Here is a 15089-nt window from a genome sequence, read left to right on the forward strand (position 1 = left end):
CCAGCCTGTTTTTCAGCTTTAGAAGCACTTACTGCTGCCCTTGCTGTTCCTTTCCTGTTTGATCATGACTTTATCTCTTGAGAATCCTGGAGAAGGGCATCTGTATTCTGATCTGAAAAGTTTTAAAAGGCTTAGGAGCAGCCCCACCCAGAAAGGAGCTTCTAAATTCTATCCTAGGAGATAAATAAGGCCCTTCCTTTTGACAGGATTAAGTGTAGTGTGCTGTCCCACTTGGGGGGGGGGGGGGGCACCAAACAGGTAGCATTTTAAACCCTGCCCCCACCCAGCCTGCCCCCTTCCTCCCTTGTCCAAAGCTGGTGGTCCCTTCCTGCTGCACCTGTTGCTGAGAGATGGAAGGTAAACCTGGCGTTTGTTTCAGTCCGTAGTTCTTAAATTTAAAGGACCCTATAGAAATAAACTCTTTTGGGGGGTCATGCCCATTAGATTTCCTAATATAAATCTCTTCGAAGATGTTGGGAGCCCCACCTGCAGCTATTGGTGTACTCTTCTTTCTGGGAGTGACCAGATCGCGAGGACAGAAAGATGCTATGAAAATGGTAGCTCATTTCTGGCCAAGCCCTAAAGAATGGGATTGAGCCGCCAAAGACATTCTCATGCCTAAAACCTGAGTCCCTCAGGCAGTCGTTTGGCCAGGGAGGAGTTCAGACCTAGTGCAGGTCTTCACACTGTAACAATACAAACAGGACAAAGTGGATCTGAAAACTCTTAGGGTTAATAAAAGTTTTGTTTACTTTAAAGCCTATTTAAATTTCTGTGGGGGTGTTCTGCTTATCAGCCCTTTGATATTGCCTGGGTTTTTTTTTTTTTGTTTTGTTGCTTCTCAGAATTACAAAACTAGAAACAGCAGAAGGCATTATTCAGAAGCATAAGCAAGGTGCAGGTTGCTGAGGGTCTGGATGCAACTATTTCCGAACTTATCTCCTCCACCAGGGAATCTTCCTTAAAAGTTCAGCTGATAAGTGGTTTATGCCAGATAACCCATCAAGCAGATAGTTACACTCAGTCCCATGGGGTTAGAATTGGGCCTCTTGAATGGCTCATCTCTCCCCAGAAGCTTAGTCAAAGCAGCAGATCTCTTAGCAAACCACACCCTTCCAAAGCCATCCCATGGAAGCAACACTGACCTCCCGAGGCAGTGGACGGGATGCAGACGGGATGCAGTGGACGGGATTCCAGAATGCCAGTAGAAATGGTAGCCAGCACAGCGGGCACAACATTCCTCATGCAGTTGGTGGGGCAGCTACCGAGCACGGACCATGTGCCGCTGCTGCACTAGACCCTGATAAACACAGAATGAACAGGACAGCGCTCCTGCGCTCCGCAGCCTCTCCTGGAATTGTGAGAAGAGTCAGACCAGCTGTGTACCCTGCCGTGGGGGGGTGGGGGGAGTGGGGGGAGTGGGGGGGATGAGGGGGGTGGGAGGGGGGCGTGGAGGCAGAGTCCCAACAAGGTAATGCAAAACCAAAATTCCAGCAGGCAGCTCCTAGACTAGGGTGAGACCTCAGCCAGGGGCTGATCCAGCCTCCCAGCCCACTGCATTCCTACCAGAGAGTATGCTTTTTCCTCCTGGAGACTGGGCCAGAGGTAAAAAATGTGGGACCTGGAAGATGAAGTGATCTGACCCTCAGAAGCCTATCCAATTTTTAAAAGGGAGTCCAGGTTTCATTTAATTCATAATTGTGTTTGAGACCAGAATCCATAACCAGACTGCCCCACACCCTTGTGCCGTGGAGAGCCCCTTCCCCACCCTCACCCCCTTCCCCACGGCTTTGCTGGCCCCTGTTTCACCAGGGCTGACTGGGGTCTGGACGGCTGCTGAGAGGCAGGGAGGACCTTCAGAGCAATATAAAAAACAGTTATCTGTGGAGCCCCTCTGCCGATTCTCAAGCCAGTAAACCAGGCTGTGGGAGGTGCAATAAGAAACAGTCCCAGTCCTGTGTTTGGCTCCTTTATAGGGCCTGACAGGAGCGCTGGCCAGTTACTCCAGAAGGGGCATGAAAGCACAGTGGAGCATGTAGTGGGAACACAAGGCCTTTGCTAATGAAATCTTGGTGACCCCTCCTCTGTGAAATCTCCCTGTGTTCTCTCTCCTCCATCTTTCTAGCCACTGCCCTGTTTCAGACCTTCACTCTTTCACACTCCAGCTTTGGTCATATTTCCCCCAGCCCACTTAACCTCCACAGGATTTGGATTGATCTTCCTGAAGCACAGCTTGAAATGAAATACCCTTACAAGTTTTGGATTGACTTCCTATCATTAAGTAGTGGGAAGCCTCTAACCCTCGTGGCCCCCCACAGTCTGGCTGCATTCTGGCCATTTAGCCTCTTTTCCTGTTGTTTCCATCTCCCCTCCTTTGTTTTAGCAGAATTGAACATGGGCTATGATAGGGCATGGCACACACTCCCTGTGCCTTCCCCACATCTGGGCCTTTTCCCCGGCCCTTTGCCTCTGTCCAAAAGATTCTCCCTGCCACCTGTACATATCAGCCCTACTCAGCCTTCAGGCCTCACTTCCTCCTTCAAACTCTTTTGGTTCCCTCCCTCCTGGAGCCCCCTGCCCTGCTTTCTCATGGTTCTCTCATTCAACAGCTCATCTTCCCAGTCAAACCTTAGACCCCCACGAGGACAAGCTTGAGGTCCAACTTCTCTTTGTCTTTTCCTGAAGCAAATAATTATTGAATGAAGGGGCAAATAAAGCCCTAGATGTATGACTTCAAGATGTTTTCCTTGATCCTGTCCAATCGTGAGGACACTACCTTATGTGGGAAAAGTGGATTTAGGGGTGGCTATAACCTAAGTCAGTGTATAAACAAGCCAGGTTAGTCCTCATGACGACCATCAGCGAGGAGGTTCGCACTGGTGCAGAGAAGAGGAAGGAGGAGAGCTTACCGCCAGGCACCGAGCTTGGTCCCTGATGTCATTAATCTCATTTGATCCTCACAACAACTTGATGATGGAACTACTTATTTTTACTCCTGCTTTTTATGAACAGTGTGGGCAGCTCAAAGAAGGTAAGTCCCTTGTTGTTTCTGAGGCAGATAGCTGATGGTCCTACCTTGACCAAGTTTTCCAGACCAAAGCAAAAAGCTCTTGTGGAGTTTTATCTGGAGCATATTAAATGGTGGCATTTCCTGCCTAGCATGTAATTTTATCTGTAGCTTACTCAGCTTGTCTGGCCCACAGCCAACCCAAGGCCATGTTAGGGTTTATTTGGTCTGAGGAGGTCTGACTCTCTCTCTGCCAGGTACTTCCCGAGTCTTGAGTTCCTGGCCTACCAGGCTGCAGAACCTGCTAGTATGTAGGGTGAGGCTGGGTTTCTGACCAGCATCCTGTGGACTAGCTGCACCCTATGGCCTCTGCAGGTGCCCCAGTCTGTTCTTCCCTAGGGCTTCTAGCCCTGCTCACCACAACTGTCCCCACCATGAAAGCACAGAGCACCTGGTCCTGATGTTCCTCATCAGGCACCTAAGAGTGCCAAATCCATTGCCCACAGTAACAGCAGACTGTCTGGTATGCCTCTTCACTGTTGAGTATCCTCTGATTTCTTCCTGAGTAGCTGATTTCCTCTTCCCTGGTAGCTGGCAAATCTGCCGTCTCAGTCTAGGGAGTCCGAAGCATCTCCAGGAAAGCTTGATCCTGGGGCCTTTGCTCAATTTCAGTCTGTCTGAAGATGATTAGGCCTGGGACTGGAGTAGGGGAGTACATTGAAATGGTAGCATCTGTCCCCTTGTGAGAGGGCTAGAGCTGTATACATGGATCCTCCCTTCAAAAAATGTCCAAGTACGTGCAATATTTAACAAGAGGGCAGGGCCAGTCATCCTGACTCCAGTCTGAGCTTATTGACTGGGAGGAAGGGGCTCACCCTTCCATTCATTCAACAAGTATTTACTGAGAGTTCTACCAAGCAGGGTGTCCAGTTGCAAACAACAAAAACTCGCTCTGCTTAACTTAAGCAGAGAGAGAGGGAGAGACTATATTGGAATTAGGTCTGATAGCTTATAGACTTGACAGGAAGGCTGGAGAACTGAGTTCCAAAACAGGAAGAAGCCATGGGAGGCGAGGCCACAGAAGGAATCTGCTGTCCATGTAATAATTTTGCCCCTGGCCTGTGGCTTTGCTGACACCTCAAGGACTACAGTCCCAGGTGGGCTGTGTGATTGGCAAGTCTAGGTCACACACATATCCATGCCTGTGTACCTAGGAAATGATGTGTCTCTCCTCTTTTGGCTTCCTCAGTGGGGGGGGTGTATCCCCTGTCTTCCACCAAGACTCATGCAACCAGGAATGTCCCCCAGATAGGAAAGGATTTAGGATGATGACTAGCCAAAAATATGACAACTGTCCACTGCACAAGCAGTTTGGGATCAAGCATTGAACACAGGCTCTGAGATGCACAGATGAATAGGCCGCGCTTCCTGCTACTGCAGAGCTCTCGTGGGTAGGGTAAGCTGTGGTCACTGAGCGAGCTGCTAGGAAGGGCACAGTGCCACCAAAAGATGACTCCCAATGAATAAGCTGTGGGGCCATTCACTGAGGCATAGACCACAGAAAAGGTAGCAGGTTTAAAGTGAAAGATGGTGACATCACATAGGTGTCTAAATTCCATGTGGCTTTGACCCGGGGAAGTTGAATGATCAGGCTGCCGCAAGTGCTGTCACAGAAATGGGAGCCAGGGCCCAGACTTCGGGTCCAGCCGGGGCCCTGTGGATAGCAAAGTTTCATGTTGAGTGCAAGATGGCTGGAAACAAAACTTGACTCCCTACCCCCAAAACTTTGTTTCCAAGCCCCGATGCATGTGTGGTCTTCATTAGTTCCCTGGGAGTGCCTTGTGGTGGAAGTGGCGGTGTGTGGTGGGCTGCCTATAAAGGGATCTGGCATGCTGACTGCCTTCCAGGGCTGAATTTCATCCCCCACGCCCCCCCACCCCACCCGGCCCTGGCCAGTGGGCTCCAGCCTAGCATGCAGCATGCTTTCTCCAGAAGAGATGGGCCTCCCTCAGAGCCAGGGGCCGTGGAAGCTACATGCCCACACCGCACACAGGCTCTGCACCTGCCTGGGGCTTCTTGTTCCTTTCTGTCTCTTTGAGGGAAACACTGCAGGCCAGGCCAGCAGCAATGATGTCACCACATCCATCCCTTTGGTCTCCTGTTAGGTGACACTGCTGAGTGTGGAGATGACTGCACTGAAGGAGGAGAGAGACCGACTCAGAGTGACGTCTGAGGACAAGGAACCAAAGGAGCAGCTTCAGAAGGCCATCAGGGACCGGGATGAGGCCATTGCGAAGTGAGTGGGCGTGGTGTGTTTAATTTTACTTGAATCACAAGCAACATGAGTATATGCTCAGTTTTAAAAGTTAAAGCATACAGAAGAATTCAAAAGTGAAAGTGTTTCCCTGCTACCCATCCTCACCCCCAGCGTCTTTCTTCTCCCCAGACAACACTACTGTTGGAAGCTGGGTATATGGTTTTTTTCAACGTTTATTTATTTTTGGGACAGAGAGAGACAGAGCATGAACGGGCGAGGGGCAGAGAGAGAGGGAGACACAGAATCGGAAACAGGCTCCAGGCTCTGAGCCATCAGCCCAGAGCCCAACGCGGGGCTCGAACTCACAGACCGCGAGATCATGACCTGGCTGAAGTCGGACGCTTAACCGACTGCGCCACCCAGGCGCCCCGCTGGGTATATGTTTTTTGCAGATCTTTTTCCTGTACATGTGCAAGTGTAGAGCGATACAGTGGTTTGGGCATTTTAAGTATCCATGGGCTGATGCTCTACATGGCTTGTGTTTTTTTCCACTTAGATCTTAGTTTTCCAATTTCATTATATGTCTACCTCAACTTCTTTATTTTGAGGGGTGTTGTTTTTATTATGGACATTTTCAAGCATACACAAAAATAGAAACAAGATGAATCCCTAACTTCCTGTCTTTTGGTTTCAACCCCAATCAGCAGATGGCCAGTACTGTTTCATCTATATCCCCACCCACTTCGTCCACCACCACCCCCACTGGACTGTATGAAAGCACATCACAAGATACTTTAGCATCTCATCCATAAACACTTCTGTGTGGATATCCACCAGAAAAAGACTTTCTGGGGCGTCTGGGTGGCTCAGTTGGTTGAATGTCCGAGTCTGGATTTTGGTTCAGGTCATGATCTCACACTGGGCATGGAGCCTGCTTGGGATTCTCTCCTTCTCCCTCTGCCCTTTCCCTGCCGGTGTGCACTCATGTTCTGTCTCTCTCTCTCTCTTTCTCTCTCTCTCTCTCTCTCTCTCACTCAAGAAAAGAAAAAGACTTTCTGTAAAACACACAACCACAGTACAGTTGTCACACTTGAAAGAAACGTATCATTTGTCTCCTAGAGCTTTTCTACATTCTGAGTTTGATGCATTCTCCGACTGCATTTCCAGTAAACTGGTCATATTTTATTCATGTTTTGGGTTTTCTTTAGCAGGGAAGAAATGCATTCTCTTACATTCAAAAGATTTGGAAGTGCATTGGCGAAAAAACATATTTGCATATTCCCCATTCCCCTTTAAATTATTTGTTATCATGCATTCAGTCTATCCTAGTTGCTGAGTGTACAGAGATAAAAGGTACTAAAAATGTGTCTGCTTATGGAGCCCTTTGCAACACATTTTGCCCTCTGTGTCACTTTAGTGTTTACAAAACACCTGCATCCTTTAACCCCCAGCCACAGCAAAGAATAGACATTTTTAATGCCCATTTTTACAGATGAGGAAATTGAGACACTGTCCCCAAGACCACAGCCAGTGGTGATCCCTGGCCTCCTGACTCCTGTCCCCACACCTTTTCCCCTTACCACCCCAGGCTACTTGTCAGGAAACTAAAAAGAGGTCATTTGAAACAAATTGTAAGTAGATACTGTATGCCTTTTTAAAAAGTAGAAGGTGATTTCTGACTTTAAAATTGTAATTTCCCCACACCTTTCCCCTTCCACACACACGTGTCCCCTTCCTTCTGTTCTCTTCAGTCATTTCATCAGCTCCATTAGTTTTACTTTTTCTATCTGGCCAGGACCTTATGTCGACTGCTCGACAACTTCCAGTCCATTTAGGAAGTATGTTCCGCAAGGCTCCCAAACAAACCTGTGCATCTTTGCCACTGTATTGTGAATACTTGATTTATTAGTGAATACTTGAATAGCAGTGTAATAATTTGGAGTGGGAGCATACTTTTATGATAACAAAGGGTGAAATTGTGTCATACAGTTAGGGAATAAAATGGTAAAATTAAGGTGCTAATTGTGGAAGCCTCTATTGGGAATAAAAGGCAGAACAATGTTAGAAATAGAGAATGGCTGGTCACCTTCTCTCAGCTGGACAAGCAGAAGAGAGCTGAACATCAAGCTCTGACCATATTCTGCCATCAGCATGGGAGGTGGGCGATCCAACCCGAGAAAGTACCAGGGCACAGGAGGGAAGACAGAACAGGAGTTATCCAGTCCCCTTCCCTTAGTAAGTGGAACCCAGCTCTGACATCTGGGTGACTGAGGAAGCCAGCAAGTCTCCACAAAACCTTGAAATGAATGTCTTCGTCTTTTGTCAGAGGAGGCCCAGTGAACCTCCTGGCATCTGACCAACGGAGCTGATTTGCAGATTGTCCTTGCTGAGTAGGGAGAACTCTGCAGTGAGGCCCCTGCCCTTCATGGACCCTATATATTAGGCTGGCCCTTAGGGAAGGTGTTAGTTAGATCAGTTAGATCACTCCAGTAGGATAGCTTTTTTTCTATCCATTAGAAATTAAACTCTTAGTATACAGAATTGACACAACAGACCTAAGGAATCATTTAAATGTGGGGAGTGGCCTATACTTTGTATAGGACCTTAGGAGTTTTACAAGAGGTTTTCATTTACATCATCTCTGATTCTGCATCCTGACCACTTTAGAATCACCTGGGGAACACCGTGGATGCCAGGGCCCTCTCCAGAACATTTCAATCTGAATCGCCTAGTTTGGGGCTGCTTGTTAAAAGTGTCCCCCAACCCCCACCCCATGATTCTAGTGTGTAGTCAGAGGAGTGAGAACCCCCAAGAAAAATAACTTCCCTCTCTTCACCGGCTACAAAAACCTTATTAAGGTGTTCTTTATCCCACACAGTAGATGAGTTTCAGAAAAGTTAAGTAACGATTTTATCTCCTTGCAGGTAAAAGGCCCTCACTAAAAACAAAAATGTGGGGCTAGCAGCCTAACAAAAACAAAAAAAAGTCAGTTACTAGTGGTTTCATTTAAATAAGGAATTCTAGCCGTTTGAGGCATTCCTTTTTAAAATTCTGATGAACATATTGATGAGCGGCCTCTGCAGCTTAGCTCTCCTGCTCTGGGGTGTCTCGTGAATGATAAACACCAAGATTCTCTAGTGAGCAAATGTTCTCTAGAGTGCAGTCCGAGGCTGGAATGCAGAGGTCAGCAAGACTGGCCTTGTTTCCGGGGTTTTCTGGAAGGAAGGGTCCCCGCTGTGTGCCCCTTGGTCCGCACATTCTGGGGTGTCCAGGCTTCTCGTGGCGCCACCTGCTGGCAGATGCCCTGCCACTCTTGAGGCTGCAGCTGTCTCCGGCGCGCGGGGGGGGGGGGGGGGGGGGGGGGGGGTGCAGGCGTCCATGGCAACCGGTGCCACGCAAGGATTTCCGCTGTTTACCGCCAGCCAATGGCAGCGGGCGTGACAGGGCTCCCTGAGACGTCTGAGACCTGAGACACCGGCCCTCATTGGACGTCCTCAGCTCCTGGCCCCTCAGCCGCAGTGCGGTGGGCGGATCGGGGTGTTGCAAGCCTCTGGACCGGCTTTCCTGGGAAAGGCGGACGGGGCGCCGTTCTGCAGCCATGAGGTGTCAGGGGAGGTGACTGGACGGGTAGATTTGTGGCCAGAGAGGAAGTGCTGGTCATGGCGGCGGCCCCCCCACCTACCCTACCTCCCAACCACACTTCCCTTGGTGCAGCCCCTGTCCGAGACCCCAGCAAGGAGGCCTCTATAGGCAGGTCCTGTAGCTGTCGTTGGGACGGGCACCTGGGTCGCTGGCCCTGTACATGGAGGCATTTTTGCATTGCCATTGGGAATGCAGAAGGTAGCAGTTGATAATGGGGGCTAAATAATGTCCAGTTTGGCAGGTGGGCAACCGGTGTTCCTTGGCAGAAGCTGTTCAGTTAGTGTCTTATATTTTTTAGTCCCATTCCCCCAGCCCTGAAAAAATTTAATTTTGTTTTGCGTTGAACAACTATGATTTAAGAATGTTGGAAAAGGCAAACAGAGTAATATGTGAAACATATTAAACTATGAAAATACAAAATGCAAAAGTATGTAGGATCCCATCAACGATCATCCAGAGATAGCCAAGTAGACTTTTTTTTTTTTTTTTGTATGACCTTTAAATACACACAGGCAGTTTTTCTTTTACAAAGCCAGTATCCTGTCAGACCTTGTCTTGTGCTTTTCTCCAACTCAGCAATACGTCGTATTTCCCCACTGTTTGAATATTCACTGTCGTGGTTGGTTGTGATGACTGTGTTCTACCATATAATTGTTCTGCCAACAATTGTTGGCAACTATGATTAGCTAGGCTGTAGTCACCACCACTATGTGGCTACTTTGGCACATGTGTGGCCTCTTTAGGACAGATCCCTTGGGCCGGGGGCATTGCTAGTGAAAAGGAGGGGCCAAGAGGACAAGGGCCTTATCTCTCATGGGGACTGGCCTTTTTGGGGAAGGATTAGCAACTTCATAGTACTGTGTGAGGCCTTTGATCTCCTCTGGGTTCCAGTCCTCCTCAGTATCCTCCTCTCAAAACTGCTCTTCATCCATGAGATGGGGAGGCAGGGGCTCCCTTCACCCACGGGTGGTCAAAACAGTTGAGAAAATGGATATGAACCCGTGCTGTGAACTTTCCAGCTTTCTGCAAGTAACATCCTGGTTACTGTCACAGCTCCTATTTGTTGCGAGTTTAAGGTCGGAGTCTGTCTCCTCGTCCTGTGGACCCCAGGTGCCCACGTTCACCCTGGCTTGTCTGTTTTCAGGAAGAATGCTGTGGAGCTGGAACTTGCCAAGTGCAAGATGGACATGATGTCACTGAACAGCCAGTTGCTGGATGCCATTCAGCAGAAACTGAACCTCTCACAGCAGCTTGAGGCGTGGCAGGTAAAGAGCCCTGAGACCCTGGGGTGAGTGAAAACAGGGCTTGGGGGAAGTGGGGGTGGGAGGGAGTCTTCAAACCCAAGCAGCGTGTGAGGAGAGTTTGTTTCTAGAGGGTCCCGTGCATGTGGGTGAGTCTCCAGGGAGGAATGCCTGAGGATGCTTCCAGAGCGGTGGGGCAGGGGCTTCCTTCAGCTGGTCATCCCAGTGTTGTTTAAATTAGCTGGAAAGAAGTAGCTATTAACACAGAGGGCCCAGGAAACCCTATATGGTGGAACCGAAATTCACAACTGGATGTAGTTCGTCAGCTGCTGCCCTTCCTTTTCTCGAAGGCCAGCTTCATTTTCCCAGAGAGCGCTATCCTGGGGGAAAGGGGTCTTTGGGTCATCTCTAGGACCACCACGTTCAGAGTCCCGTCGGCCTGCTCTGCCCCAGCCCCAGCACAGCTCCCCTCTGGGCCAGGGCTGTCCTTGCTCTTTGTTAATGAGGTTCGAGTGGTACGATTTCAGGATATGGGTGTAGCCATTCGTGTTTCTCCCCCAAGAAATCCTCAGGAGGCCAGTAAAGAGCCCGCCACCCCCACCCCCGGCTGGGGGACGGGTTAGCAGTGACCATTCCCCCAAGGGCCCTGCGGGGCTGGCTGCAGGAGCACAGCCCCCTTCCCCAGAGACATGGTCCCTAACCCCTCAGCCTCTCGCTCACGAGCAGCTGGCCGTCCCCTGGCTTACAGCCCCTGTTCTTCTCTCTTCTCTCCCGGCTACAGTTTGCTTCCTCAGGGCTTTTTACTATCTGGCTCCTTTGGTTTCTGATCTAGTGGCCTTTCTCAGTTCCCGTATCAACAGCTTTAGTTGTACACCCCTCCTGCCTTTGAGGTGAGATCGACCCCCCCATCCCACCCACCCCAACCCTGCTGCCATTGCAGTCCCGACCCTGCCGCCTTCCTGTGTGTGGCCCACCGTGTTGTGTGTGCCAGCGTCCGGCGTCATCTCATGCCATGTGCCATGCCGTCATTTGCAGCTCTCCTCCCATCACCGCATCCAGTGAACATGCAGCTCGTAGGCCAGGACCACCGGGCCGGCCCCTTTTTGACTGGCTAAGCCCTGGTTTCTTGGTGCTCCCTCCTCATAAATGGGCTGTTTTGCCCACACAAGTACTGGAAGGGGTGGAATTATAAGCGGTTCATGCATGCGTGTGTACGAAGTTCTAAAGGGATGCATTTTGTGGGATTACAAAATATAAAAAATGCAATTTGCAATTGCCAGAAAAAGCATTGGCACTTCAAAGAGTTTCTGTTTGGAGGACCCTGTAACATTCCCAACGTACGTAACAGATTTTACTGAGCATGTCCTAAGTGCCGGGCACTGGGCCCAAGATTCGGCAGGGGGACCTCAGGCAGAGAGCATGCCCCCTATTTCTGTGAGGAGGAGAGGCGCTGGAAGAAGTTGAGTGTGAAGAAAGAGGAAAGTGGGAGAGCAGGACACGGACAAGGGTAGGGAGCAGGACATCCACCCTTGCTGCCACCCGGGGCCGGGGTCAGGAAAGTCCCTTTGTTTCACACCGAAACCTGCAGAGAAGTTAGTGTCACACCACGTGGTGACAGCGTGGGTGTGAGTGCAGAAGGTGATGGACAAGGTGGGGGGGGGTGGGGGGTGCGCCAGCCCCGCTTCTGCCCGGGCCCTCACTGTCCCGTGCTCCGGCAGGACACGAGCCCGCTGACTCGCCCCGAGGCGTCCCAGAGCCCACTGGGTTTAGGAGTGAAGGGATCAGGCAAACGCTTGTTACGTTCCTGCTGATGTTCATTAGACAGGGCTGTTTGTTTCTAAGCCAGTAGTTTTCATACTTTGTCGGTGGCAGAATGCTTGGTCAAGTGGAATCTTGTGCAGGATCGGAATCTAATAACTAGAATGGAGAGAGGGTGGAGCTGCTCTGCCCAAAAGCCCCTGGGGGGCGGGGGCAGGGCGGGTAAAAGATGCTCTAGATGCTGTGCTGTAAGGCTGTCGAGGTGAGGGGGGCATTTTCTAGGCAACTTTACCAAACCGGGGAAGGGTGCTGCCCCAGTGAAGAAGCCAAAGATCTGGGCCTAAGCTGGAGCAGGGCGGGCAGTGAAGATAGTGATGCCCGCGGCCTGTGCCACACCTGTGCTGAGCCATGCCAGCAGAGGGCAGCCGCGTGGGGTCGCCAGTGGGGACGGCAGCACCTGGGAGCCTGTGTCCTTGCCGCGTGGGGCTGCCAGTGGCATCTAGGCACCAGTGGTGTGAGCTGGTGTAACCTGAAGGGGGCAAAGGGACAAGAGAAGCCCCCTGAGGCTGACTCTTTGGACTGGAGAGCTGGCGTGCGACATGATGCTAGGGCCTCTCAGGAGGGCCTCTCGGGAGGGGTGCCGGAGAGAGACACCCAGCCCCAAGGCCGCAGGAGGCAGGGCAGAGGAGGCCAGTCACAGGCAAGGCCTGGGTAGAGACAGGGAAGTAGCAGCGTGGGCCCGGGCCTGTCCTGCCCTGGGCTTGGAGTAGGGCCAGACCCGCGGTGGGGCCCGCCAAGCAGCCAAGGCCAGCAGGGAGACGCCCCAGGCCCTGAGGAGGCTGAGGGGTCAGTGGCTCCTGTGCATCCGGGCATCATGTCTACATTTGCTGTCTTCTTGGTCGAGGCGGCCTGGCTGTGGCCGTTCATTCATCTGGTCTCATCCCATCCTCCTCCTCCTCCTCCTCATCATCTTGCATCCTTCTGACATTTGCTCCCTGTCCCCGCCCCTGCCCCCGCGGCACCAGGTCGGAGCCCTGCTCAGCCCCTTCGCTCTGCCCTCTGCAGGATGACATGCACAGGGTCATTGACCGGCAGCTGATGGACACGCGCCTGAAGGAGCGGAGCCGGCCTGCTGCCGCCCTCTCGGGGGCCCGGGGCGCGGGGCGCGGGGACGAGCCCAGCACCACCGAAGGCAAACGGCTCTTCTCGTTCTTCAGGAAAACTTAGGCTGGGAGGAGTCAGGCCAGCAAGGACGGGCGACTTTGGACTAGAGGTGACTGAAATGGGGTGCTTGCACGAGGGCTCCCCTGGGCCAGCTCGGCGGCCGCACTGCCCACCTACACCGGGGCCGAGTCGTCTGGGAGGGCCCACTCGGCCTCTGAAGGCTGCCCTCAGCAGAGGGACAGGCGGCAAGCCCTGTCCCCACTGCCAGGCCACACCCAGCCTGGGCTTCCCCCGGATCCGCTGTCGTTGAGCGGGGCTCAGGCTGTCTCCAGAGCGGGCCCTTGCTTGGGCTCTGCCACTCAGACCCAGTGGATCGCAGCCCACCCCTCAGTGGCTCCCGAATCCAACCCCAGGCACTGCTGCGCCCCACCCCCCCCCAATTTTAGAATACGGGGAACAGAAGGAATGGAGGCTGTTCTCTGCATGCCTCAGGAGGCTGTCGTGGCCCCCAGCTGGCCTGAGCTGTGGGGGCCTGGTGCCTACAGGACACCGGGCCCATGGCTAAGCCTCCGTCTCTCCACCCCCCACTCCCCAGCCTCTGGCCCAGGGAGTAAAGGGGGAAGCGGCTCCTCACCCACGTGCATGCACCTCTGCCCAGAGCACCTCTGTGGCAGGAGGCCCAGCCTGCAGGGCCCGATGGCCGGGGGCTCTCCTCTCGCACTCGGCCTGGATGGGCCTCAGCAGGGCTTGGCTGATGCCATCCCGAGCTCAGAAGGAAGGGCCCTGCCCTGCTGGCCGCCACTGTTCTTCCTCCCTGGCCTCCAGGCCAGCCAGTGTTCTCATGGGCCCTCTGCAGGCTTTAGCCAATCCAGCCCTTTCCCCATCATGGGGCTAGAGCGAGGAGGGGGTCTCCTCTTCCGGGGGCCCCCTGCTCCCCTCACACACACAAGGTGTTGGCTCAGCCGAGCGAGTCCAGGCCACAGTGGCCCCAGAGGGGTCTGCAGTCAGCCACCTCCACCTCAAGGGCAGCACTGGCACCACAGGGCATCTGCCTCCAGATACTGCCCGCCAGGCCTGCAGAAGGATGAATCCTGCAGCCTGCTGCTTCTGCTCCTTCCTCAGCAGCCATCCCACCTTCTCTGCTGAGGCCCTCACTCAGAGGCACCCCAGGCTGAGTCAGCCCGCAAGCTGCTTTACAAAGGATCATCTCCCTCCCGCACACGGGAAAAGCACAGCAGGGACGAGCGGAAAGAATGTACCTATAGATATGTACATACCACAGTGCTGTAATTTTGTATGTAGCAATCATGTAAATACATGTATGGATTTTATAATATACATATTCTATATAAATCTATAAAGGCATATTTTTAGAAAAACAGCACACCACTGCTTCTTTTGAAAATAGTCTAAGAATAAAATGAATTTCTACAGAGCCTCCCGCCTCCATCATTGGGTACCTGGAGGGCTTGTCTGGGCGGAACGCAGCTCACATTTCAGAAGCGCCGCCAGCTGGCTGTGGTGGTAGAGGCACTAGTGAGTCCTTCACGCACAAGGGAGCTCACCTCCCATGTTGGCGTGACCGGTGGGTGGATCCGGCCAGGAAGGGGCATCCTGTCTGTGACAGCCCTGTGGGGACCGCCTCCACGCCAGCCCGGGGCCCGGGCGCCCCGCCAGCGCTACAGCTGCCCGGCTAAGGGCAGGCCCCGCCAGCACTGCTCCCCAAGCCTTGAGTGGGCCCTGCAGCTCGCCAGAAACCAAGCCAGAAAGAAATCACTGCTGCATCCTTCCAGGCACGTGGGGAATGAACACGGCACTTCCCGGGGCATCGTCCCACATGCGCTTCCCACCTGTGCATCACACCAGAGGAGCTGCTCAACCTGGACCAGCCTTTTGTGGAGAAAGCAAACTTGGCTTCTGAAAGCATCCCTGGGCTTCAAAAGGCACCTGTGCTGGACTCCGACCAGAACAAACAAGAGCTGGATCCAGAGGGCGGGAAGAAACCGGGCCCACCCAGAGC

At 52.5% G+C, this 15089-nt stretch overlaps 1 protein-coding gene across 5 annotated transcripts in view; it reads left to right on the forward strand.

The window, feature by feature from the left end:
* Positions 1–14504, forward strand: part of BICDL1 (BICD family like cargo adaptor 1) — a 105576-nt gene extending 91072 nt beyond the window's left edge. For 4 of the 5 annotated variants that reach the window (XM_043557749.1, XM_043557745.1, XM_043557748.1 and 1 more), the window contains 3 exons: positions 5173–5303; positions 10051–10171; positions 12971–14504. In XM_043557749.1, the coding sequence (XP_043413684.1) occupies positions 5173–5303; positions 10051–10171; positions 12971–13132 (414 nt within the window). In that variant the 3' untranslated portion in view covers positions 13133–14504. Of the gene's footprint in view, positions 1–5172; positions 5304–10050; positions 10172–10928; positions 11038–12970 lie in introns of all 5 variants that reach the window. The other variant, XR_006293886.1, reaches the window with a different exon arrangement.
* The last annotated feature ends 585 nt before the right edge of the window (positions 14505–15089 follow it).

The sequence above is a fragment of the Prionailurus bengalensis genome, chromosome D3 (genome assembly GCF_016509475.1).
Source record: "Prionailurus bengalensis isolate Pbe53 chromosome D3, Fcat_Pben_1.1_paternal_pri, whole genome shotgun sequence".
Classification (NCBI taxonomy): Eukaryota; Metazoa; Chordata; class Mammalia; order Carnivora; family Felidae; genus Prionailurus; species Prionailurus bengalensis.